The sequence below is a fragment of the Phaethon aethereus genome (genome assembly GCF_964289735.1).
Source record: "Phaethon aethereus genome assembly, chromosome: 1".
Lineage (NCBI taxonomy): Eukaryota > Metazoa > Chordata > Aves > Phaethontiformes > Phaethontidae > Phaethon > Phaethon aethereus.
In genome coordinates, this window is record NC_138575.1 from 165525645 (window position 1) to 165553330 (window position 27686).

Consider the following 27686-nt stretch of genomic DNA (forward strand, 5'->3'; position numbering starts at 1 on the left):
CTCCAGGTGGAGTCTCACCAGAGCACAGGACAGGGGCAGAATCACCTCCCTCAACCTGCTGGCCACGCTTCTTTCGATGCAGATCAGGGTACGGTTGGCCTTCTGGACAGCGAGCACAGAGTGGAGGTTCACATACAGCTTTATGTGCACCAGTACCCTCATGTCCTTCTTGGCAGGGCTGGTCTCCATCCCTTCATTCCCCAGCCTGTATTGATACTGGGGGTTGCCCTGACCCAAGTGCAGGAACCTGCACTTGGCCTTGTTGAACCTCATGAGGTTCACATGGGCCCATTCCTCAATCTTGTACAGGTCCCTCTGCATGGCATCCTGTCCCTCCGGCCTGTCAACTGCACTACTCAGCTCGGTATCATCTGCTCAGGGTGCACTCCTTCCCACTGTCTGTGTCATTGATGAAGATATTAAAGAGTACTTGTCCCAGTACAGACCCCTGAGGGACACTACTCGTCACCGATCTCCATGTGGACATTGAGCTGTTGACCACTACCCTCTGGTAGGGCAACCAATTCCTCATTCACCCAACACACCACCCTTCAAATCCATACCTCTCCAATTTAGAGAGAAGGATGTTGTGGGGGACCATGTCAAACGCCTTACAGAAGTCCAGACAGACGACATCCATCCGCATCATAGAGAGTGGCTAAGCAACTGCATCAGCCAATTCCCTCAGGACTCTGGGGGTATGCATCTCATCAGGTCCCATAGACTTCTGTACGTTCAGGTTCCTCAGGTGGTCTTGAACCTGATCTTCTCTTCTAGTGGCACAGACTTTGCTCCTCCAGTTCCTGTCTTGCAGTCCATCCCCTTGAGAGGTGTGGGAAGAGAGATTGCCAGTGAAGATGGAGGCAAAGGAGGTGTTCAGTACCTCAGCCTTCTCCTCCTCCATTGTTACTCATCTACCATTCTTGCTCATTAAGGGCAATTAGCTTTCTTTGACCTTACTTTTCTGGCTGACATACCTGTAGAAGCCCTTCTTATTATTCTTTGCATCCCGTGCCAAGATCAGCTGCAGCCGCACCTTGGCTCTCCTGACCCCATCCCTACACAACCAAGCAGTGTCCCTGTACTCTTCCCAGGACACCTGTCCCTGCTTCCACTGCCTGTGCATTTCCTTCTTGCCCTTTACTATGACCAGCAGGTCTCAACTCAGCCATTTTTGGCAAGAAGCCTCTTGCCTTCCTTTCCTCATTTCCTGCACCTGGGGATCATGAGCTCTTGTGTGCTGTGGAAAGTGGCCTTCAAGATCTGCCAGCTCTGTTCTGCTCCCTTGTCCCTGAGGGCAAGTTCCCAGGTGGTCCTATTGACTAGCTCCCTGAAGAGCTGGAATTTTGCTTTCCTCAAATTCAGGGTCCTGACTTTACCCTTCACCAGCCCCATATCCCTCAGGACTGTGAACTCCACCAGTGTGTGATCACTGCAGCCCAAGCTGCCTCCAACCTTGATGTCAGCAATTAGCTCACTTGCATTCGTGACCAAAAGGTCCAGTATCACAACCCCTTCCATAGGAAGTTATCCTCCATGCACGCCAGGAGTCTTCTGGATTGCGTACAGCTTGCCGTGCTACTTTTTGAGGAGATGTCAGGGTGGTTGAAGTCCCCCAGCAGGACTAGAGCCTGCAAACACAATGCCTCCTGCAGGTGTAGTAGGAAGGCTTCATCAATAGAACCCCCTTGATCAGGCAGCCTGTAGTAGACACCAAGCACAAGGTTCCCTTTTTTGCCTCGGTCCCTGATTTTTACCCATAAGCTTTTGACCTGCTTATGGCCATTCTTCAGAGACAGCTCTTCACACTCTTATCTTTTTTTGATGTTGAGGGCAACACCTCCGCCCTTCCTTCCGCACCTGTCCCTTCTGAACAGCCTGTAGACATTGATGGCCGCTCTCCAGTCATGGGAATCATCCTAACCAAGTTTCAGTAACAGCAACCAGGTCGTAGCCTTCTAGCAGCACGGTGGCTTCGAACTCCTCCTGTTTATTGCCCATGCTGTGTGCATTGGTGTAGAGGCACTTCAGCTGGGCTATCGGTTGTGTCACCCTCTTAGAGGAACAACCCTTAGTTCCTTTGAGGTCTTTTACTGGTGCAACAGGCTGAGGGGCTTTGCTAGCACCTTTTCCCTCTAACCTTGGCGTCTCATCCCATAGCTTGTCATGGGCAAGACTCATATTATCCCCCTACACCTTCAAGTCTAGTTTAAAGCCCTGTCAATTAGCCCTGCTATCTTGCAAACAAAGACACTCTTTCCTGCTTTGAGAAAGGTTAATCCCATCTGATTCCAACATGCCAGGTGCCTTGTAGGTCATCCCATTATCAAAAAAACAGAATTTAACCACAGTTTTCTGATTAATGGGACAATTCAGAAGTCTTTAATTCATAAGCTAGCAGTACAATGATAGCAGTGATATTGACAGCAGGAAAATTTACATCATAAAGATATTGCCTTCTGCGAAAAAAATAAAGATGAGTTTCTCTCCTACATTCATGAATGTTGCTGTAACATATGTGTCAAATCTAAGAACCATGGGCAGTTCATAAGGACCATAAGATAAATAATTAACATTTCAATATGGAAATTCTCAGGATTTTCTATCAGGAATGATTAGTCCTTCTTTTAAACATCACTGCAGAAAACCGTACATGCAGCCCTTGCAGTAAGAACCCATACCTACTCTTAAAACAAGAGTTGGACTTTTGCTTTCCTAAAATTCAGGGTCCTGATTTTACTCTTTGCCAGGCCCATATCCCTCAGGACTGCAAACTCCAGCAGTGCAGCCCAGGCTCCTTCCAATCTTGACATCACCAATTAGCTCACTGGCGTTGGTGACCAACAAGTCCACTATCGCATCTCCTCTGGTAGGGCTGTCTATTGCCTGGCACAGGAAGTTATCCTCCACACACTCCAGGAATCTCCTGGATTGCCTACAGCTCATAGCTGTGCTACTTTTCCAGCAGATGACAGGATGGTTGAAGTCTCCGAGCAGGGCAAGCAGTGCCTGCAAGCACAATACCTTCTGTAGCTAGAGAAGAAAGCTTCATCAACAGACTCCCCTTGATCAGGCAGCCTGTAGTAGACACCAACCACAAGGTTCCCTTTGTTGCCTCAGTCCACGATTCTTATCCATACGCTTTCTGCTCATGGCTATTCTTCAGAGAGAGCTCTTCATACTCTATCCATTTCTTGATGTAGGGGGCAACACCTCCACTCCTTCTTCCCTGCCTGTTCCTTCTGAACAGCCTGTAGCCATCCATAGCCACACCCCAGTTATGGGATTCAGCCCACCAATTTCAGTAAAGGCAACTAGGTCGTAGCTTTCTAGCAGCATGGTGGCTTCCAGCTCCTCCTATTTGTTGCCCATGCTGCATGCACTGGTGTAGAGGCACTTCAGATCGGCTGTTGGCCATGTCACCTTCTTAGAGGAACACTCCTTAGTTCCTTTGAAGTTTGCTAGTGTTTCCCTGTTGTCTCTTATTACCTCAGGAACCACTGGCTCATCTCCGTAAGGCTTCAAGTGTGCTGCAGTGTACCCAACACATTTCAGAGCAACAGGCTGAGGACCTCACTAGCACTGTCCCTCTCACCTTGGCATGTCATCCCACAGCTTGTCATGGGTAAGCCTGCTATTATCCCCATCCCCATTTGAGTCTAGTTTAATGAAGATGTTGGGCGGAACTGGACTCAGTATTGACCCCTGAGGTACACCACTAGTTAATGGCCTCCAGCTAGACTTCATGCCAGTGATTACCACCCTCTGGGCCCAGATGTTCAACCAGTTTTCAGTCTACCTCACTGGCTGCTCATCCAGCCCATACTTATTAGCTTCTCTGCGTTCTTCACAGATTACTCAACCTTGCTTCCACCCTCTGTATACTTCCTTGGTGTATTTGAATGTTACCAGGAACTCCCTGTTCATCCACATAGGCCTCCTTGCATTTTTGCCTAACTTCCTGCCTCTTGAGATGAACTGCTCCTGAGCTGGGAGGAGGTGATCCTTGAATATCAAACAGCTTTCTTGGGCTGGCTAGCTTTCTTCCCTCCAGGGCCTTATCCCTTCATGCAACTCTATTTTGATTACAAGATAGTATCCTAATTTGTGAAAAGTAGGTGGTTTGAAATCAACATCCTGACCACTAGCAGTTATTAAATATCCCAAGATTCTGTGCAAAAGCAGTTTAGCAAAAACTACTGACCTCATCACATTCCTGCTGGAATATACATCCTTCTCATTTTCCATTTAAATATAATATATTTTTTCTCTGTTATTTGAGTAGCAATCATTTTATTACATTTTCATAATGCACAAAATTTATTATTGTGAAAGGGACACTGCAGAATGAATTATATATTATATATATTATATAAGCAGTTCATTATATATATATAATATACATAAACGTAACACAGATATCATCAATCTTAAAGATGTTTTGATGAATTAAAATGAGAAGCCTTTAAAAATTTGATCCCCAGAAATGCTAAATAATCTCACTTCCAAAAATGGTAATAAGGACAGCCAATTCCTTGCTGGATGGGGCTACTCTACTCAAGATCACATACGCTACAGACATTAGCAAGCTCTGTGGTGTAACAGAAATGGATCTAGAGTCAAATATTTGGTGCAGATGATCTAGTGTTCATACTACTTAAATTTTTATTTCAGAGAAATTCTACTTCCACAGAACCCATGCCCACTAGTACCTGGAGATAATTAGATGTAATCCTGAAAGGCATCTTTCAGTTTAGATTCATCTGTAAGGAGTTGAGTTTGTGAACTGTGCAGTTGCTGAGTACTGCAAACTAAAGCAGAGTCCATGAGGACAGCTGGGAGGATCCCTTCAAAAGAGCTCTTAATTCAGCCTAAATTGCTAATGTGAATGCACCCACAAAAGACTACAAAGCAGACTTTACAAGTTCTCCTGTCCTCTATTCTAACAGCCCAGCTTTACTTCCTTCTATTCTCTTCACTCTAAGCAGAAATACATCAAATAACTGACATACCTGTTTAGTTTAGGCACCACATACTGAGGTAGTCTTGAAAAGTAGTTGGTCCTTATCACTGTCCAGAATCCAGCTACACTTTCAGTTGCTCAACTCAAAGTTTAGGTGGGCCTTACTCAGACTGTATTCCCCCATAGTGACTAAATGACTTCTTAGTTCCTGTAGGAAATCTATGGTATTACAAAGGGTTGAACCCTGCGGTCCAGTCTAGCACTTAATTGAAAGAGAAATATTGTTCTGATATGGTATAATTTTAAAAGAATAATTATCAAGTTTCAAATAAAACTACCTAAAAATTACAAAAAATCCCACCCTTGTGGTGTATTAAGCTTATAATAAATAAATAGATAGATAAATAGATGAAACCACATAATAGATGAAAACACATAAAGTGTCAGGGAAGATTTTTACCATTATGCTCTCACCAGGTAAATACTTAGAAGCAGCTGCTGTATCTAATTTTTTAAAACTTATCAAAGTGACAAGACAAAAAAGTAAATCACAAGAAAAAAATGCTAGTCCTTCACTTAATGAATTTCTCAAAGGCCCTCAGAGTCATAGCTTTTACTAGGTTAATAGCAACAACTAGATTAGAACAGGCCTTGGTCTTCACAGGGCAACTAGATACCTGCGTTGGAAACAGATCTGGGAGTGGAAAAAGCAAAACACTCTTCCAAAAACTCCTAAAGTAGAATTTAATTGAGACAGCATTGAGCACAAGAATTTTCTCTTTGGATTAATTTTCATATATCTAAAGTACGCTATCTAATATTGTACTGTTCTTACAACTCTGGTGACCTAATGACGCAGATAAGACCAGGATTTGTAGATAAAGGTAATATTTTTTGAGAGCTCAAAAAACAGTTGAAAGTTTATGCACTCAGTACAGATCATATGAGAAATTATCTCTATCTACAAACTTTTGCCTAGCTTATTTTTTATAATAAAATCCAAGAAAAATTAGAATTTTAATGATACTTTAATGATATAAAGTCATATTTTGTCATCCTAGCATTTGTTTACCTCCTTCAGCTAGGCATGTTCTCAATCCTATACACTTACCATAGTAACAGTCATAAATCACAAAAGATAACGTGGAAAGTGAAAACAAACAACAGCTCAAAATAATATTCACTAGAGAATTATGTGTAAAAAATAACCTGGTTTCACTTAGTATGTAGGTAACTTATAAGGCATGTTAAGTTTTAGCCCGCTAAAGAAAGAAGGCAAAATATTATTTCATGTAGGGTAAAGATTCATTTGACAAGTAATAATAAATCATGGCAGCTTGCTTACAGAGTTATTCTGTCCCTGTATTATGCTACAGATTTCATTTGATAGCCCGAAGAGGAGTCTGGGGTGGTTGGGCAGGGATTGTTTCTTCATGGTGAAACAACAGCATTGCAAGATTTCAAGATGCTGAAAACATCCTAGCTTGGTAAGAAATAAAGTAGTTGTCATGCATAACCTTTCTCCATTTGTGACCAAAAAATAAAATGTTTGCCAAAATCTTTGAAGTCCTGTTTTGTTGTAAAGCTTGATGATTCTGTTGATGGAGCTCTGGCTCTAAATACTACTTTCTTCAAAGCTGGAGCCAAATTCAATTAGACAGTATGAATCATGGTGAAGACTGCAAAGAGAAATGTAAGAAACTTTGGGCATTATCTGTTTTTGAAAGAAGCCTTAATGAATAATTATACAAAAACTGACAGCACAGACCAATAATGTCAGTGCTGTACGGGTCTGCGATGTTGAAAGAAGTAAGTGGAAGTGACTTCCATATTTAAATGTGTAACATGACTCGATATCCTGTTGTGTTTAATCCAGCAGCCTGCTAAACACCACACAGCCATTTTCTCATTTCCTCACTCCCTGCCCAGTGGGATGGGGAAGAGAATCAGCAACAAGGTAAAACTCATGGGTTGAAATTAAGCCAGCTTAATAGGACAGAAAAGGAAATCATAATAATAATAATGATGATGATAACAGAATATACAAAACAAGTGACGGACAATGCAATCACTCATCACTCACTGCCGAATGCCCAGCCAGTGCCTGAGCAGCAACCAACACCCCTTGGCCAACTCCTTCCAGTTTATATGTTCAGCATGACATCATATAGTATGGAATATCCCTTTGGCCAAGCTGGGTCAGCTGTTCTGGCTGTGTCCCCTCCCAGCATCTTGTGCACCCTCAGCCTCCTCGCTGGCAGGGCAGTATGAGAAGCTGGACAGTCCTTGACTTAATGTAAGCACTGCTTAGCAACAATGAAAACATCAGTGTGTTATCAACATTATTCTCATCCCAAATCCAAACCACAACACTGTACCAGCTACTAGGAAGAAAATTAACTCTATCCCAGCTGAAACCAGGACATACCCCTAAACCCAGCAATTCAGAAAAGATTCAGTAAGGATACTAAAATGCATGAGTCCTAAGGTCCTTAAAAAAATATATATAAAGCACGCGAAGAGAATCGTAAGCAACCATAAACACTTGATGTGATATTTATACTTGAAAAGAATTTCATGATACACATACCACACTAAATCCCGCTTAGTTGTAAAACTGCTTGGAGAACTTGAATAACTCAGTGGTCTTCCATTAACTCTCTGCATGAGGAAGAAAAGTGTGTGGGGGTAGTCTATTCATTTTTCTGATTGACATTATTCACCTTTCAGGGCACCATTCTAGTGCCAGACTGCACTATGATGAATGCCTTCATACATTCACACTCACCATTTTTAAGACTAGAGTAGGATTGTCGAATCTGACTGCTGTTAATACCAGTTGGGCTTGCAAAATATTTCTTTACAAAACAGGACATGTGATTACAGCACATGTTCAAAAGCTGATGCTAAACCTGAACTAAAGAACTTGAGATGGGGTTGATATTCTATCATCCCCATAGACAGCCTGTTCCAGTGGCTAATCACCTTGACTATTAAAATTTATGGCTTATTTCTCATCTAAGTCCATCTGGCTGAGCTCCCAGACACTGGCTGTTCTTATGGCTTCAGTTATTAAAGACCTCTTTAGTACCCAGAATATTGTAGCTACTGATAAGCTATAAAAATAAAATCCCAGAACAAATATAGATTGAAGCAACTCTGAGAAGTCTGAGAAATCTCTCATTCTTCCCCAAAAAAGTATAAATGACAACTATAATTTTTTGACAGATGATGTTGAGGGATTTGTCTGTTTAGAAGTTAGAGAGCTTCACAATGACAAGGGATTCCACAGCTAGCAGTCTACCACACATGGTATTCAATATGCAGGAGAACATTGATTTATGTAACAACACACAATGGTTCTTGTTTTGCTATCTAACAGTTCTTAACATGCTATTTACTTTTTTAACTGCTGCACAGCATCAAGATGCATCTTTCATAGAACTACCTATTGCAATCACAAGATCTTACTACTGGTCAACTCAGAGACTATCATTTTATACAAGAAACAGGATTTGCTTTCCCCATATGTATCACTTGACCTGTAATTTTACTGGATTTTGTTTGCCATTTTAATTCCTTTTTGTATTCGGCTCTCTTCTATATTACCCTGTATAACTTAGGATCATGAGCACTGCTTTACAAAAAGTAAAGCAAAAAAGTTCCTTCTTCCAGGGTTTTTTTCCCTCTATGTTGAACAGCACACACCCTTGAAGAACACTTTGGTGACCTCCCTCCACTGCAAGAATCAACCACTTCTCCCCATACTTTTTTGTTAACTTGTTCTTTCTCCCTGCCCCAGTTACTCAGTCATACAAGGATTTTATCTTTCATATTTTATCTTATCTATCTTGTTTATCAACCTTTGTTGATGGACTTTATCAAAAGTTACCTGGAAGACTAATAGGAGTACAGCTACATATTCAAGGCCAAGCAAGTCACCTCCCAAGTTCATTCTCATCTGCCCTGGTCATCTGTATTGTCTAAATGCCAGATTGCTCCTAAGATTGATGTGAGTCAACTTGTGCCCACTGAAAGAAGACCCGACTTCACCCCAGGGACCTGAGACTAAAAAGCAATATAGATGAGTTTGTCTCTCTCCAGCCTATACAGTTCATTATCCCTGTTCCAGCAGACTTTGCTACTCAAGCACCATCATTCGCCCCAACATCACACCCAAGGGCATGCAACACATACCTTTGATGCCATACTCTAAAAACACTACTCTGATGTAGTGTAACATCATTACATCAGATATCCTCAAGAAAAAAACAAACCCTGAGAAAATAATCATGTTACAGAGCATAAGGGCAGCAAATGGTACAGCTCAATGCTATGCACATGGATGTGGTTAGTTCTACTGTGGAAGCACTTGGCCTAGATACTGCAAATCAACGATTGTGAAGACCAAGTAGAGTGCTTATTGGTAAGGATGAGGGGGAAGGCCAACAACGTAGATATCTTGCTGGGTGTCTGTTATAGAACACCTAACCAGGATGAAGAGGCAGATGAAACATTCTATAAGCGACTGGTAGAGGTCTCGCATTCGCTGCCCCTTGTTCTTGTGGGGGACTTCAATCTACCGGACATCTGCTGGAAGTATAACACAGCCAAGAGGAAACAATCTGAGAGGTTCCTGGAGTATGTGGAGGATAACTTCCTGACACAGCTGGTGAGTGAGTCCACCAGGGGAGGTGCCTTGCTGGACCTGCTGTTTACAAACAGAGAAGGACTGGTGGGAGATGTGACGGTCGGAGGCTGTCTTGGGCTTAGCGACCACGATATGATATAATTCTCAATTGTGAGTGAAGTAAGGAGAGGGGTCAGCAAAGCTGCTACCATGGATTTCTGGAGGGCAGACTTTGGCCTGTTCAGGTCACTGGTTGAGAGGGTCCCTTGGGAGACAGTCCTGAAGGACAAAGGGGTCCAGGAAGGCTGGACAGTCTTCTAGAAAGAAATCTTAAATGCGCAGGAGCAGGCGGACCCCATGTGCCATAAGAAGAGCTGGCGGGGACGGCGACCGGCCTGGCTGAACAGGGAGATTTTGCTTGGACTCACGCAAAAGAGGACAGTTTATCACCTCTGGAAGAAGGGGCAGGCAACTCACGAAGAGTACAAGGATCTCGTGAGGTCAAGCAGGGACAAAATTAGAAAGGCAAAAGCCCAGATAGAGATCAATCTGGCCACAGTCATAAAGGGTAACAAAAAATGCTTCTACAAATATATTAACAACAAAAAGAGAGGCAAGGAGAATCTCCATCCCTTACTGGATATGGCAGGGAACATTGTCTCCAAGGACGAGGACAAGGTTGAGGTACTTAATGCCTTCTTTGCCTCCGTCTTTAATAGCCAGTCCAGGTATGCACAGGGTGTTCAGCCCCCTGAGCTGGAAGACAGGGATGGAGAGCACAATAACCTCCCCATAGTCCAGCAGGAAACAGTTAAGGACATGCTAAACCACCTGGACACCCACAAGTCTATGGGACCTGATGGGATCCACCCTAGAGTACTGAGGGAGCTGGCAGAGGAGCTTGCCAAGCCACTCTCCATCATTTATCAGCAGTCCTGGTTAACAGGGGAGGTCCCAGAAGACTGGAGGCTTGCCAATGTGACACCCATCTACAAGAAAGGCTGGAAAGAGAATCCTGGGAACTACAGGCCTGTCAGCCTGACCTCCGTACCAGGGAAGATCATGGAGTGGTTCGTCTTGAGAGTGCTCACAGGGCATGTACAGGACAACCAAGCGATTAGGCCCAGCCAGCATGGGTTCATGAAAGGCAGGTCCTGCTTGGCCAACCTGGATTCCTTCTATGACCAGGTGACCTGCCTAATGGATGAGGGAAAGGCTGTGGATGTTGTCAACCTGGACTTCAGCAAAGCCTTTGACAGCGTCTCCCACAGCATTCTCCTGGAGAAACTGGCGGCTTGTGGCTTGGATGGATTTACTCTTTGCTGGGTGAGGAACTGGCTGGATGGCCGAGCCCAGAGAGTTGTGGTGAATGTCATTAAATCCAGTTGGCAGCTGGTCACAAGCGGTGTTCCCCAGGGCTCAGTTCTGGGGCAGGTCTTGTTCAATATCTTTACAGATGATCTGGATGAGGGAATCGAGTGCTCCCTCAGCAAGTTTGCAGATGACACGAAGTTGGATGGGACTGTTGATCTGCTGGAGGGTAGGAGGTCTCTGCAGAGGGATCTGGACAGGCTGGATCAATGGGAGGAGGTCAACTGTATGAGGTTCAACAAGGCCAAGTGCCAGGTCCTGCACTTTGGTCACAACAAACCCATGCAACGCTACAGGCTTGGGGAGGAGTGGCTGGAGAACTGCCTGTCAGAAAAGGACCCGGGGGTGTGGGTTGACAGCCAGCTGAATATGAGCCAGCAGTGTGCCCAGCTGGCCTGTATCAGAAAGAGTGTGGCCAGCAGAAGTAGGGAAGTGATCGTGCCTCTGTACTCAGCATTGGTGAGGCCACACCTCAAATACTTTGTTCAGTTTTGGGCCTCTCACTCCAAGAAGGATACTGAGGTCCTCAAGTGTGTCCAAAGAAGGGCAACGAAGCTGGTGAGGGGTCTGGAGCACAAGTCTTATGAGGAGCGTCTGAGGGAACTGGGGTTGTTCAGTCTGGAGAAGAGGAGGCTGAGGGGAGACCTTATCGCTCTCGACAGCTACCTGAAAGGGGGTTGTGGTGAGGTGGGTGTTGATCTTTTCTCCCAAGTAACTAGCAGTAGGACGAGAGGAAATGGCCTCAAGTTGCACCAGGGGAGGTTTAGGTTGGATATTAGGTAAAATTTCATTACTAAGAGAGTACAGGCTGCCCAGGGAGGTGGTGGAGTCACCATCTTTGGAAGTGTTCAAATAATGTGTTAGGGGGCATGGTGGTGTTGGGTTAGTGGTTGGACTTGATGATCTCAAAGGTCCTTTCCAACTGTAATGATTCTGTGATTCTGCGATATATAACTCAGCCAAGCTGGGTACCTCCTCATGGCCAGAGATCAACCTGCTGAGAAGATGCATTAAGCAGTGTAGATTTACTTAATAGCTCACACAGACTGGATTCATATGCTGAGTCTTTCAGATAACTGAGTATTTATTTACTCTGTGAAAGTGGATATAAAGTGGCAGCAAAAGAGTGCCACTAACACTGCATCTCCATATTAAATAGATAGTGATGACTTCTGAAGTTTATGGTAATGGAAAAACTAGATGTAGCATTGCAGAGCAAAAAAGCACATGTTTTTCCTCAGAATTTGTACAAGTTCTAAAGTTTTGAGTCAGAGTAACCGCTTCTACTTTTTCCTATCTTATCAGGGGAACAGAAGCAGGTTAGGAACTTTTTTTTGAGAAACTACTTATACTTTGAATTAAACTTGACATGCTTTATTTAAAATGTTTTTCATGCTTAATTTTTCCAGAACATCAAATAGACGTTTCTTGGTCTTAAGACTTTTCATGAAAGTGTTGTAATGCTGTGCTCACGCTGTATGAGTTTTTACATTTTCAAATGGTAAGTCAAAAAACTATCACTTGATCTGAATTCTTAACTTACACAGTGAGAAGATGCCATGGTTGGCCTTCTTTCAGTATTACAGAAGATACTTCCACATACATGTACCAAGTTAGGGAACTATTCCTTACAGCTTCTAGCCATGATGTGTTTCACTGAAATCTAATGCTAGATAATGCAGAGAAGAGAGGAATCATAGTCTCCAGAACAAAATCAGGTTTTCTTCAGATTACATAAGCAGTAGTGTCCTCATTTGAAGAGCAGAAAAGAAACTTCCCAGATTCTCTGCAACAACCAGCTGATTAATTGGATACACTGAATTCTTAATACTCTCGTTGACTTCCTCCTTCCTTTCTGATACTTAAGAGTCATTTTATGTTGTAATCTCAAGAAAGGACTGTTGTTTATGGTTTTACTCTGTGCAGGTGAGGGAACTGAGGGTGTAGAGTTCTATAGAAAAGAAGAAATTAAAAAGACTATTTCCCTCATTCTCTCTTCTTTCTTCCTAATGCCCTAATTCTCTCATTACTGCTCTAAGGTTTGGCTTTTTAGGATTTATTAATTTCTAGTTCATTTATTTGGTTTTTAATCCATTCCCCAGTTGACTGCCTTGATCAGTATATAGACATAAACTGATGCCTGGATATTTTTTAAAGATCCTTAACTGACATGGATATTTTAAATTATTTATGTCACTAGTATAAGTGCTTTTGATTGGTTTTATAAGAGGAGATGAGTTTTAAGAAGATATGCAAAAAGCTTGAGCCTTGATGCATCTTCCCAAATCTGCTTGACAGTACGCTCCTGTTCCAGTTGCATTAGGTACCATAGCAACTGCAGGGAGGGAAGCCGAGTATCAAAGAACTATTTCAGCTAGGGAAGCAAATCTGTAGTTAGAAGCAAGAACAAACCTACAATCATGATTTTTTTCACCCTACTACCTTGTCTGTTCTGTATCTAATTCAAAAAGTATGACATTCCTGAGGAACAGCAATTTGAATTGCAATTTTTTTTATCTTTCCCCCTCAGGCTCCAGTGACTCACTGGTGACACTGCCTAAGGGTTTAACAGAACTTAGTCCCTTACTTATAAAATATAAATATATACTATATACAGTTTATGTAAGTAAAAACTCCAAATATAGGTGTATTCATTTGAATTACTTAATTCCATTTAAAACAGACATATTTGATCGTATTTCCTTTGACCATTACAGGACCAAATGCCTCTACCTCACACGTAGACACTAGATGTGGACATCTAGTCTGAAAGCATGAACTTGAATCTTTTGCCCAAAATATAGTGCCATTTGCTTTTCTCGAGGTTATACACGACATCCTCCATGGGATCAGAAGATATGGCAGAGGACAAACAGGACCAGCACCTCTCTGTAGAAGTAGGAGGCCTGGAGGACAGACAGGACACCCTATGACAGCTAAAACCACGCTAGATAGATGCCTGTTGTGCAGCTGAATCAAGCCCTGAGACTCATACCAATGATTTAATGTCAACACCTTTGCCTCTGGGAGGGTCACACTGCACCATATCACTAATCTTTTTTGTTCTTATGCAGTTACCTTCTCTTCTCCTCATGGTCCCCTTCTAACTTTACACTATTTCATCTTCCACATTCTTAGCTGTTTTGTCTTGCAGTACAGAGCGCAGAAAGAGGGAAAATTAAAAGTTCTTTAAACCAAAGGGGTCATTAATCTGTTTCACAGTAAGGACTAAGTGCAGTAAGTGCTATATTTAAATCTTAAATTATAATAAATACTCAAGAAAACATTATCTTTAAAAGAAAACAGCAGGTTTATGATCACCAGGTGTAAAAGAAAGAAAAAAGCCAGCTTAACAAACCATTAAATATAAAATGGAAATATTAAACAAAGAACTAACTCTTTCCTGAGGGGGTAATCGCTACAAAATTTCCTTAAACATTAGCTCCTGCCTAGTAACACATTAAAGGAAAAGCCCTTGCATAAAAGAAATTACAGATTTTAATCCTCTACTTTGAAGGAAACCCTTAAATTAGATGGCTATTTCAGTTTATTCTTAAAACAACAAGAATAAGTCATGAAGAATCAAGTCCCTCATGGGACTGATCAAAATTGAATTTGCAGTTTCCTATGCTATGCTGACAATCATTTACAATAAAACCAGAATGAGAAAGGGAAACTGTCTGTGGGGACCACTGAGCCAGGTAATAGCTTCAGTATAACACAGTCACACAGCAGAAAGAAAATTAAAATGTAAATAGAATTTTAATATGGTTGAACTAGGCCTTACTTTGCTTACAGGATTCTTGCTTGCAGCTTTTAACTAACATATCAGGAGTGACAAAACTAAATACTCATTGATGATAATCAGATATTTTACATTACCAGCAATTTGTTTAAAATAACATGAGGTTAAAATTGTGTTAGGCAAAAGCAAGGAAATTAGCTTTCAGACTACTTAAGTTTCAAATTGCCATGACATAATGGGAGCATGCTCAATGCAAAGCCATGTTGTAACTTAACATTTCTGGTCCCATTCTGTACATTTATAAGCTTTGCAAATTATAACTATGTTATCCCTTCTTACAAATCACAAAGACTTTGTAGGTACAACATAAAGAACAAGGATTATTTCAAATATTTAATTATTTTTAGATGTCTAACAATAAATAAATTTATACATACATAACACATTTTAAAAAAGCACAGAACGAAGACACACTCTACTCCAGTATAAAAATAACACATTAATTTGATTTGAAAGAAATGTTCTCAGCCACATAATATGCCTGATCCTGCAGAACATCTATACTATACTTTGCACAAGTTTATCTCGTTCAAAACAAGCAGCCAGCCCACAGCAGTCACAGTGGTCGTAGTGGAGGGGAACATCCACTGGAATTTACATGCATCTCTCTTCATTCTTTAAGAGAAGTTAGTTAATCGGCTCTCACTCAGCACATAATTCTTTCTTTTTAAAGTCCTGGTGACCATAGAGGACCTGTTGAAAAGGGCAGCAAAATTGATGAGATATGGACAACTAGAAGTATATCCAGCCCAGAGTTCATACATGCCTTGAAAAACACTTGTTCTGAAGTAATTCAGGCCTGGCAGGTGAAACTATGCCAGTGCAGACTATATTTAGAGATTATACAAATAATTAAAAATACTCACTGGCACAGCAGCATGCAGCCTTCCTTTGTGGCAGGTGAATACCCTAACCACTGAAGGACGGAGCTAATTTTTCACTTTGCTTCTGTCCCAATTAACGTTAAGCAGTTATACAGACCAGAACAGCTGCAACAGGGAAATCTAAGAGTTATACACTGCAAAATAAATAACCCAGAAAACAGGCAACTCAGTAATCTGCTGTATTTTTAGACACTATCCAAAAATCCTACATAAATAGCTACTGTACATGTGCCGAACAGCTATGCAGCCGATCTACATTAAATGTGTAGCATTCTGTACTGTGACCTGCTATGCATATGCATTTTAAATGCACCTAAATAGTGAATATAGAACATTCTCTTCTGGAGCTCCACGATCAGCAGATCTCCATTACAGCACTCCTCTAGTCAGCACAGACCAGATTGCAAGCCCTTAATGCAAGTTGAGATTTGCAGATTTATTAATTGACACTATGTGTATCAATAGCTCTTTTAAGACTCAGAGTACAGTTACCTATGCCTGCTGATGACCTGTTTAATATTAGTAAAAGTTTGTTTCACTACCACTGTTAAAATCATTATGCCACCTACTTCATTACATGACACAGACGTACCTGTCTGCTTCATTCCAGAAGAAGAACAAAAACAAAAGTACATAATCACTTCCTATTTTGCAGGTAAGCAAACTGCCACCTGATGAGCAAAGGGGTGAATACTACGTTTCACATTACGTGCACCGAAACTACTTGCATGTGTCTACCTCTCTGGCAGGAGGGAAGCAGTTTGCTCCAAGCAGTAAGCCAGCTTTTATCGTGAAGTAAGTGAAAGCCATCATCTCCAAATAGCTGATAGGCTGGAAACTCAAATATTAGCTTATTGCTCAATAACCTGCCTGTGTTCCCAGACCTTACTAACGCCCTTGAGCTACATTAGACAGGGTGGCTGTAAGGTTTCAGAGAGCAGGGAACTTCTGAGGGCTGTGGCTTTGGCGTGGATAATATACACACTGGAGCACACCTTCAGACACCTCAGTGTAGGTATCTAAATATTTGAAATTTAACCAAGTGTCCAAGCTTTCACTACAGTCAAGGGTGACACTGGGCTCAGTTCAGTTGTCTAACCATAGGTTTCACAGAATCACAGAATCACTAAGGTTGGAAAGGACCTTCAAGATCATCAAGTCCAACCATTAATCCAGCACCACCGTGTCCCCTAAACCATGTCCTGAAGGACCACATCCACACGTTTTTTGAACACTTCCAGAGATGACGACTCCACCACCTCCCTGGGCAGCTTGTTCCAATGCTTGACCACCCCCTCGGAGAAGAAATGTTTCCTAATATCCAATCTAAACCTCCCCTGGCATAACTTGAGGACATTTCCTCTCGTCCTATCGCTGGTTACTTGGGAGAAAAAATCAACACCCACCTCACCACAACCACCTTTCAGGTAGTTGTAGGGAGCGATAAGGTCTCCCCTCAGGTCTCCTCCAGACTAAACAACCCCAGTTCCCTCAGTCGCTCCTCATAAGACTTGTGCTCCAGACCCCTCACCAGCTTTGTTGCCCTTTGGACACGCTCCAGCACCTCAGCATCCTTCTTGGAGTGAGAGGCCCAAAACTGAACACAGGATTCAAGGTGCAGCCTCACCAGCGCTGAGAACAGTGGCACGATCACTTCCCTACTTCTGCTGGCCACACTCTTTCTGATACACGCCAGGACGCTGTTGGCCACCTTGGCCACCGGGGCACACTGCCGGCTCATGTTCAGCCAGCTGTCAACCAGCACCCCCAGGTCCTTTTCTGCCGGGCTGCTCTCCAGCCACTCCTCCCCAAGCCTGTAGCGTTGCATGGGGTTGTTGTGGCCGAAGTGCAGGACCCTGCATGTGGCCTTATTAAACATCATACAGTTGACCTCCGCCCATTGATCCAGCCTGTCCAGATCCCTCTGCAGAGACCTCATACCCTCCAGCAGATCAACACTCCCACCCAACTTGGTGTCACCTGCAAACTTACTGAGGGAGCACTCGATCCCCTCATCCAGATCATCAATAAAGATACTGAACAAGACCTGCCCCAGAACTGAGCCCTGGGGAACACCGCTTGTGACCAGCTGCCAACTGGATTTAACGCCACTCACCACAACTCTCTGGGCTCGGCCATCCAGCCAGTTCCTCACCCAGCAAAGAGTAAATCCATCCAAGCCACAAGCCGCCAGTTTCTCCAGGAGAATGCTGTGGGAGACGCTGTCAAAGGCTTTACTAAAGTCCAGGTTGACAACATCCACAGCCTTTCCCTCATCCATTAGGCGGGTCACCTGGTCATAGAAGGAATCCAGGTTGGCCAAGCAGGATCTGCCTTTCATTAACCAATGCTGGCTGGCCTGATCCCTTGGTTGTCCTGTACATGCCCTGTGAGCACTCTCAAGACGAACCACTCCATGATCTTCCCTGGTACGGAGGTCAGGCTGACAGGCCTGTAGTTCCCAGGATCCTCTTTCCAGCCTTTCTTGTAGATGGGTGTCACACTGGCAAGCCTCCAGTCTTCTGGGACCTCCCCTGTTAACCAGGACTGCTGATAAATGATGGAGAGTGGCTTGGCGAGCTCCTCTGCCAGCTCTCTCAGTACTCTCGGGTGGATCCCATCAGGCTCCATAGACTTGTGGGTTTCCAGGTGGTTTAACATGTCCTTAACTGCATCCTCCTGGATTATGGGGGGGTTATTGTGCTCTCCATCCCCATCTTCCAGTTCAGGTGGCTGAATACCCTGCGGATACCTGGACTGGCTATTAAAGACTGAGGCAAAGAAGGCATTAAGTACCTCAGCCTTGTACAACTGTGGCCGGACTGAGCTCTGTCTGGGCTTTTGCCTTTCTAGTTTTGTCCCTGCTTGACCTAACGAGATCCTTGTACTCTTCGTGAGTTGCCTGCCCCTTCTTCCAGAGGTGATAAACTCTCCTCTTTTCCCTGAGTCCCAGCAAAATCTCCCTGTTCAGCCAGGCCGGTCGCCTTCCCCGCCAGCTCTTCTTACGGCACATGGGGACCGCCTGCTCCTGCGCATTTAAGATTTCTTTCTTGAAGACTGTCCAGCCTTCCTGGACTCTTTTGCCCTTCAGGACTGTCTCCCAAGGGACTCTCTCAATCAGTGACCTGAACAGGCCAAAGTCTGCCCTCCGGAAGTCCATGGTAGCAGTTTTGCTGACGCCTCTCCTTACTTCACTCACAATCGAGAATTCTATCATGTCGTGGTCGCTAAGCCCAAGATGGCCTCTGACCACCACATCTCTCACCAGTCCTTCTCTGTTTGTAAACAGCAGGTCCAGCAAGGCACCTCCCCTGGTGGGCTCACTCACAAGCTGCATCAGGAAGTTATCTTCCACGCACTCCAGAAACCTCCCAGATTGTTTCCTCTCTGCCATGTTATACTTCCAGCAGATGTCCGGTAGATTGAAGTCCCCCACAAGAACAAGGGCCAGCGAATGCGAGACCTCTGCCAGTCGCTTATAGAATGTCTCATCTGTCTCTTCATCCTGGTTGGGTGGTCTGTAACAGACTCCCAGCAGGATATCTGCCTCATTGGCCTTTCTCCTCATCCTTACCAATAAGCACTCTACTTGGTCTTCACAACCATTGATTTCTATGCAATCAAAACACTCCCTAACATACAGAGCCACCCCACCGCCTCTCCTTCCCTGCCTATCCCTTCAGAAGAGCTTATAGCCATCCATTGCAGCACTCCAGTCATGAGAAGCATCCCACCATGTTTCTGTGATGGCAACTACATCATAGCTGTCGCGCTGCACAATGGCTTCCAGCTCCTCCTGTTTGGTGCCCATGCTGCATGCACTGGTGTAGATGCACCTGAGCTGGGCTATCGATTTCAACTCTGGCACAACACCCCTAGGCTCAACTCTAGTGAGCCTGGTTTTATCCCCTTCCCCCTTCAAATCCAGTTTAAAGCCCTCTCAATGAGGCCTGCCCAGCCCATGAGCAAGAATCCTTTTGCCCCTTGGAGACAGTTGCGCTCCATCTGCTGCGAGGAGGCCCTGTGCCATGTAAACCGCCTAGTTTAGTGACATTTGACAAGCCCTAAGGTGTCTAGCAGTAACTTCAGGTTTTTTTCTCCACAGAAGCAAAATTCTCCTCCCATGTTTATGCTTACATGTTCTTTTTTGCCGACTTCCTGGTTTAATTGTCTCTTTATTACACATCATCTACTTTGTAAAGTACAGGTGTAGTTATTTACAGGAAAAGTCAGCACTTGGTGTGTTAAATTTTGTAACAAAGTATTTAAATGTTTATTTGATTAATTGCAATTTGATGCAATTCCACCCTCCCTCACTTTTCCTTTTCTCTGTTTTGACTAGATGTTTTTTTAATTTAGAAAGCAACTTAAAATGCAATCAGATTTACCTGCTTTAGATGTAAACATATCTAGCTTTAAAAATTCAACCTAAAACCAGACAATTTTAGTTGACTTTTGCTAGGAAAGAAAATTGTCTTTACTCCTCACAAAATGAGGAGTACATGATTCCATTTCTCCAAAACAGTATGCCAGATTCACTGAGATGGAATTTGAAAAAAACCTGAGATAAAAATGAGACTGTCTATATTGTAAAAAGTGCAAAATTCCTTGAACTTCCCATATGGAGTATGTAGTTCACAATAGCATAATTACTAAGTATCTATTCAGGTGACAGTGTACAGAACTAGCAGCTCTATACACAACAGTTCCATTGTAAGAATAATAAATAATGAAAAAATTTTGTGTACAAAGTTTTAAACAAATTCATGTTCTTTTAGTACTGAAATACAGTATTCTAATTTTAAACCCGTTCTGCAAGCATCTTTATGACTGCAGCAGTCCATCTCATGATGTTATAATACTGTTATCTTCTTGAAGATAAATTAATGAATAAACCCTTTTTTGCTAGAGCATAGAACCCATATACTAAGACTAAAACTAGCTAAAACAAGCAATTCCTTTGTTTGTAAATCACATTTTAAACCTGTCAAAGCTGGGAAAAGTCTGTTGAGCAGTCTAGTCTAATCCCTGGCCCCCAAAGCAGAACCAGTCATATCTACAACATAATTCTTGGCAGCTGTTGTATTGTCCAGCTTGTTTCTAAGACCAGTGGACACGGAAACTCCCCAAAAGTTTAATCAAAAGCATTTTAATGTTGTCGTTGGAAAATATTTCCTCATATTGAGCCTACTTTACTACAGTATGAAATCATTAGTTTTTAATTTATTACATGACAGAGTACAGATAACTACTTTCTTCTATGTAGTTGTCACCAATGTTTTTTGAAGAAATAGCATAATTCTTCCCTAGCTGTCTCATTTTAAAGGAACTAGGGTTGTCCATTTTTTTAAAGTTACATGTTTAGATATCGGAGCATATTTTTGCTCTTTTTTCCAGTTGGTCCACATCTTTCTTCAAGTAAACTACCCAAAACTGAACACAGGTCTCCAATTTACCAGTGCAAAAGAGAAAAGTTTCAGTTCACAAATCCCTGCTGTCTTCCTGTTTAAGAATCCTACAACTATAGTTGCCTGTCTCACAACAGCATGAAACTGCTGACTTCTGACAGCTTTTGATCCGTCATTACTCCCAGAACTTTTCCTGCAGAACAGATTCATTGCAAGTTATCTCCCACCCTGTTATGCCTTTCACTGTTTCTCCCCAATTAAATGTAGCACCTTGCATTTCTTCCTACTGAACAACATGTTTTTCAGACTTTGTCTCCAACTTGGCAAGATTATTTTGAGTTCTGTCCTTCAATAAAACTTGACTTGCTGATGTGGGTTTGGGGTTTTTTTTGTTTTCTTAACAGAGAGAATAAAAATACTAAGTGAAAACTTTTCCACATGTACTTGGAAATCTTGGAAATATAAAAGGCTACAGAAAATGCTATCTTTGAAACAACACTAAATATTCATTCGAAACCACCAACTTTATACTGCCTTCTTCTGTTGGGAGTTCAGTCTTCTTTCAAACTCCTACATTTTGCCAGCAATCAGCTTCCCAAAATTCTCAGAATAAGCATGAAGCAGGCATCCACAGTTCTGCGAAAATGCAAAATTTCTATAGCCACTGCTCCCAAGAGAACGATGCTTTAAATTTGTGCTTCACAGTTTTTTTCTAATGTATGAGTACTGCATATACTATAAAAATTCTAAATTAGCATATGTCAAATTCACAGGTATTTGGATTTTAGCTTATTTATATCACACTTAAAGTATAAGAGATTATGGAGTCAAGAAAGAAGAAAATGTTGGAACTTCAAAGCAGTTCACATTACAAATGATCTAGAGGGCAATGTATCATTTGAAATCATAAGTGAGATACAACAGCTCTTGATGAAAGTTTTCTTATCTTCAAATAATTCTTCAGCAAATTTCACAAACGGAAAACAATCGAATCTGTGCCAGGGCAGATTTAGTTTTACAAGGATGAACAGATATTCCATTATTTCTTATGGCTTACCATGCTACCAGAGAAAGCAGCTCAGAAGATTTCAACATATTTTCTAGCTCACACAATTTATTTTAGCTACTGACTACAATTTAAATGTACTAATTGTACTTGACCTCAAACAATGTTAACAGTTTGACTTCACTTAATTCTGTTGATCTATTTTGTAGTAATAATTTCACAGAAGAACATGAAACTGCATCAGGAAAGCTGCATTCAATATACTCCAGAACGTACATCACAAAGGCATTAGAGTTTTCCTACATGGCAGAAAACTGTCAGGAAACGCTGTATTGAAGAATACAGTTTATTACCTCTTTCTTACAGAGGCAGACTTGCCAAGTCCACTGTTTTGGTGACAGGTTGCTACATTCATAAGTGATTCACAGTTCCATATTTTTAAATCAATTGTACAGCACTAGAGTTGCCAAATATAGTAGCACAAATAAAAGTCCATTTGCGTTGAGATGCTACAAGGTAATTATTATCTCTAAATTTCCCATTTAACCAGACAAGCTGCTATCTTGTTCCATGTCATACATTGCCACTTTTTAAAGGGTAATGAGCTTTCTGTGTGGAAAAACAGTGAAGTGACACAAGCTCTGCTATTCTGTTGCACAGAGCTCCATCCCATCCCAAATCACCAGATTCTTAGATGATTATTCAATTCCTCTTCAAATTGTTAAAAACCGTAGGGTCTTTTTTTCCCCCTACACAAAAACTGGCACTGCATTGTGACTATACAAGGGTTGACCCTGGTGGTGCTTGTTCCTCTTGTTTGGAGGTATAGACAAGGGTCAGCATGAACTTTGAGTAACATCTAAGAACTGTGCAAAAGGAGTATGTGTGTGTGCTTATATATATTTATGTCTACAGCATATAAAAAGCTATAAAAGTTAAAAAAAAATTTGTTTTTATGGTTACCACTAGAATGAAGATGTTATGGCAATCCATGTACAGCATTCACAATCTTTTTCTCAGTTATTAAGATAATAAATACTAAAAATGCAGAGATGTGCAAGAATGTTATTAACTCTTGAAAGCATGATTATCATACAGCTTAAGTTCTCTAGTCACCTTTCCCAAGGGAAGAATGATTTCTTGCTCTCCATAATATATCTCCCATTTACCAGATTAATAGTTTATTTAACTTCACTTGCACCTATCCTTCTGTTCCCTTACCACTTCTCAAAGGTATTAAAAAGAAACAAGACTCACAGTAAAAAAGAAAACACACACTCTGAAACACCCTGAAATGTAAGGAAAATACTGTAACAGTACAGAAGTGGTGCAATTTGTACCATGTAGCTTGACATGTCCTGAGACATGGAGTTTTTGCAACATTTTAAAATTGTCAATAGAGAGTTACTGTCAGCGGGCAGCACTTACCACAATAATAGAACCACGGGATTTTAACAAATGTTAGACGGCGACAAAGTTATGTCAATATATAGCTATATTTACTTTCATATAAAGATACATGCACACACATACAGTTAATAGATTGGCAGATAGACAGGTGCCTCATTTCCCAAACACAGTCATCCTAAACTACTTGGTCATCCTGACGTACTCAGGATCTCTAGACTGGACTTAATACGGAGAGAAAACACACCTCTGAAGACTTCCAGAGGCAGATATGGATTACGTACCTTAACTACCCATCTCTCTCTACTGAATAGGTCAGAAACCGAGAGGAAACACTAGCTCTGTGTTCTGTTTGGATCCAGTCCACCTCTTTTAGACCAAGGTATCTGACCTCAACAGACTTCGAAAAGAGGCAGGTGACAACAGTGGCAAAGTCCACAACGCTCGCTCCCCTCTGGACACACCCCAACAACCCCCTTCACGCTTCTGCCTAACGGCCGAGAGGTCTGTCCCGTGGCCGAAGCAGCAGAGGAGGTAACCGCACCCCTAGCTGGACAGCCCAGCCTCAGCCAAACGTAAAGGGAGCGCCTAAAGATTTGGTGGTGAGTGCCGAGATAGACATCCTGTCACACAGTAATCCAGATTGGAAAGGACCTTCAGCAGGTCTCCAATCCAAACTCCTGCTCAAGGCGGGGTCAAAACTGAATTCAGACAGGGCTAAAACTGAATTCAGACCAGGTATAATGTCTTACTGTGTTTCTAGAGTTCAAAACCCCCCAAAAACATCAGCAGCATCTTACTATGGTTTCTGAATCTGAAATAATTTAGCTTGAATTTTAGTTAGCAATGGTAGCAATCAACAGCATGTTTTTCCACAAATAGCTGCTTCAAAGATAAACAAGGTTTTAAATCTAAGTAATACCATAATCCACAGAATATTCTCTCTCAATTATACTTCTTTACAGAAAAGAAAATTAAAGACAAAAGTACTAAAACATGTCCTTCAAAAATGTATGAAATATATAAGGTATGGAAATATATATATACACACATGGACACACTTTAAAGCATACGCTTTGAAAAATATTTGTTTAAAAGCAAATGATGAAATAAAGCCAGCGAGAGAAGTCATTAGCGTCAGGCCACATATTTAGGAAGGATGGCTTGCGTTCCTGCAACAAGAACTGCTCACACGTCTTTCACGAAAACAATGAAAAAACTGTAATTCTCAAACAGTTCTGAAACCATCCCCTGTAGGGAGGACATACCACCCCTAAGGAAAATGTATCATCCCTAGGCTACAGAGCCAGGCTCCTTTCTTTGGGCCAGTGCTTCCTGAATTTCTTTCTACACTGTAAAATAGCATTCCTGGGAGAGTGAAAAGTGCATTAGCCTCTGAACTGGTGTTTAGGGCATCCTCCTGGACTGCCAGGTGATACAATTTGAATTTTTACAAGTTGAGAAAGGCCTAGAACCCACACCCTGAATAACTGCTCAGATGGTCCCCAAGGGAAGCACAGCCTTTTCTCCTCAAAGACATGCGTGTATCTCTGCCTTTCAGGGAGAACTCATCTACAGGGCAGATATACACTGCACGCACTCTGAAAACACCCCACTGGCTGAGCCCCTCAGGACATAAAACCAACAGAAACGTAGTTTCTGGGTCATGATTTCACTTCACTTAAATGTCACTTAAATCCATTCTTGTGAAGACTGAGAAATCTTGGGATTGTACAACTATGTTATCTAGATACCTAAGGGGGTTTTTTGTGCACTGCTGTTTTGGGTTTTTCTCCTAGGGGTGGGGGAAAGGAGACGGTGTTAAAACACCAAGGCAGAGTACAGCCCTCAGGGAAAGTACAGGTGACTACTGAGCCTCTACAGAGTCTACAGCCCTAGGTCAGCAAAGCAACAATGCTTTGGGGTTTTTTGCTATTTTGGTGCAAAAGAGAGCTGATATACAGAAGTTAGAAGGAAGAATGAAGGCAGAAGAAAGGGAGGGAGAGATTTCTTTGCATATTTTACCAATGATCTCCTGATCACGACACCCATTGACAGCTGTGCTAGGCAGGCTGAATGGCAATACTCCCAGAAGGTAGAGAGCAACTGCAACTTTTTAGCCTTAGACAGCCTAAATTTCAAAAAGGGAAGGCTTTAGGACCGCACCTTTGTTGCCCATTTTATGACCCTAGGCAGTTGTCTTCATTTTGCTAATCATTTTAGCTTCACAGGTTAAAAACAAAAGCCACCAAAAGAAAACTTCCTAAGCCTGTACAAAGTTACCAATCAAGTGGTCATTAAGGCCACAAGTACACGTTAACAGAAAGATGATAAGACTGTAGGGTTTTGTCCTCAACATGTGAACTCCACACCCCTTTCTATCACGTACAACCTCATACTGCCGCTATTTCTCACACCTTCCCACCTCCTAACCAATTTCTGCATTAACTTACACCTTATTAATTCCGAGGAAACTGAATAGTATGCAGGATAATTGCTAAAAGGCAATCCCACCATCAGACCAAATAACTATTAGTTTATCAGATAGCTTCCTATTGTGCATTGGAACAACTGTCACTCAACCTCTTTTTTTAAGTTATTTTTAGAAACTCAGAAAATTTTTTTAGAGATTTTTTTAGAAACTTAAAAGCTTACAAAACTAGATCCCAAAAATGAACCTATAAAACAAACTACCCAAGTATTTCTATTAGAACAAGACAAAGAACATGGTGGGCGGAAATACTAGAATAGCAAAATATCTCTCTTGTGGCACTCCATGCAATGATTTTCGCATTTCAGAATTGTCTAAATTAAAGAAGCTAAAGAGGAATGCCAAGTTACTGCTTTACAATTCAAATCAAAGCATCTTGCTAGAACGGTTTTATACTTTTTCTCAAATACCATTTTTTAAAAGTCACAAATTCCAAAAGCAATGCCATTTCTAATCACCTGCATGATTTAATACTCCTTCTTCAAAAGCATAAATGCATAGGGAAAAACTAAAAATTAAAAATTAACAGATAACTTTCATTACATGCATAAACTAATCAAAGATGGAAAAAAAAAATCAATAAAAGTATGAACAAATTTGGAAACAAAAAGCAGAACGCCTTACCTTGAAAAGCAGCTGCATTATGAGATATTAAAAATTTTAATGTAGCGCTTGATGTTTGAAGCGCTTGCTGTATATCTTGCTTTGCCGCAGTCTGATATCGTTCTTCCATCTTTTTGGTACAGCATGTCGGATTTTTAGAAGTACAAATCTGGAGATTAGTCCCTGGAGAAAAAGATAATTACACTGATTACTACAAAACAGAAGTATGCAATACACAAATATGTAGAAAACAGTTACTTTTTTTTTTTTTACATAGGTATAGACACATAAAAGAAATACCAAAGCTTTAAAGACATCTTGTCTTGTTAAACAAAAACTAAAAGAGGACACTAACTAAAACTCTGTGGGAAAAGTACACTTATTACAGTTAATTAATGTCATATAATATAATTTCCCTGACACTGTATTCTTAGTCCAGCCATGAATATTGCTAACTAATGTTGTTAAAATATACTGAATATGCATTGTACATCACTGTACAAGTGGTAGATGCCCCATCCCTGGAAACATTCAAGGTCAGGTTGGACAGGGCTCTGAGCAACCTGATCTAGTTGAATCCAGTTCTAGTTAATCTAGTTAGTGAGTCTAGTTAGTGAATCTACTTAAATCCACATTGCCCTTGCCTCTATACTTGCTTTCAGCTCTTAGATCACCTCCTGGTACTTAACCTTTTATTTCTGTACCATTAAACCCACAGGATTTAACATTCCTTTTACATCTTTTTTTTTTTTCCCCTTATTTTTCTCTGATAAATCATTCTAAGGTAGAATGAATATAGTTATGGGGAAAGGGAGGCCTTACACAATTTGTACCTTAAATACTCCATTAGTTATCTTTTGTAAATTAGGTGTTTTAAATAATATTTTCCAGAAAGCTAAGAAAGAAAAGTTAAGCTACTGAGAGCTGGATTGGAGCGTTCTGGAAAAATGGCAAAATGTTTAAATTCATTGTATCAAACTCATGACCCTTTATCCATGTGTTGGTTGAAGCAATCTTAATGAAGGGATTCCTGGCCCTAGAACTTCACTTCAGCTACACAGTGGGGAAAAAATGTTATTATTTACATACAGCAATCCCGATACTGAAGCAGGAATCCA

General features: G+C 41.6%; 1 protein-coding gene across 1 annotated transcript in view; it reads right to left on the reverse strand.

Moving 5' to 3' along the window:
- GPC5 (glypican 5) overlaps positions 1–27686 on the reverse strand; it is a gene marked incomplete at its 3' end in the record, with an annotated part of 785572 nt that overhangs the window by 744085 nt on the left and 13801 nt on the right. Inside the window, exon 2 of the mRNA XM_082011503.1 lies at positions 26590–26751. Coding sequence (XP_081867629.1) covers positions 26590–26751 — 162 coding nt within the window. The remainder of the gene's footprint in view (positions 1–26589; positions 26752–27686) is intronic.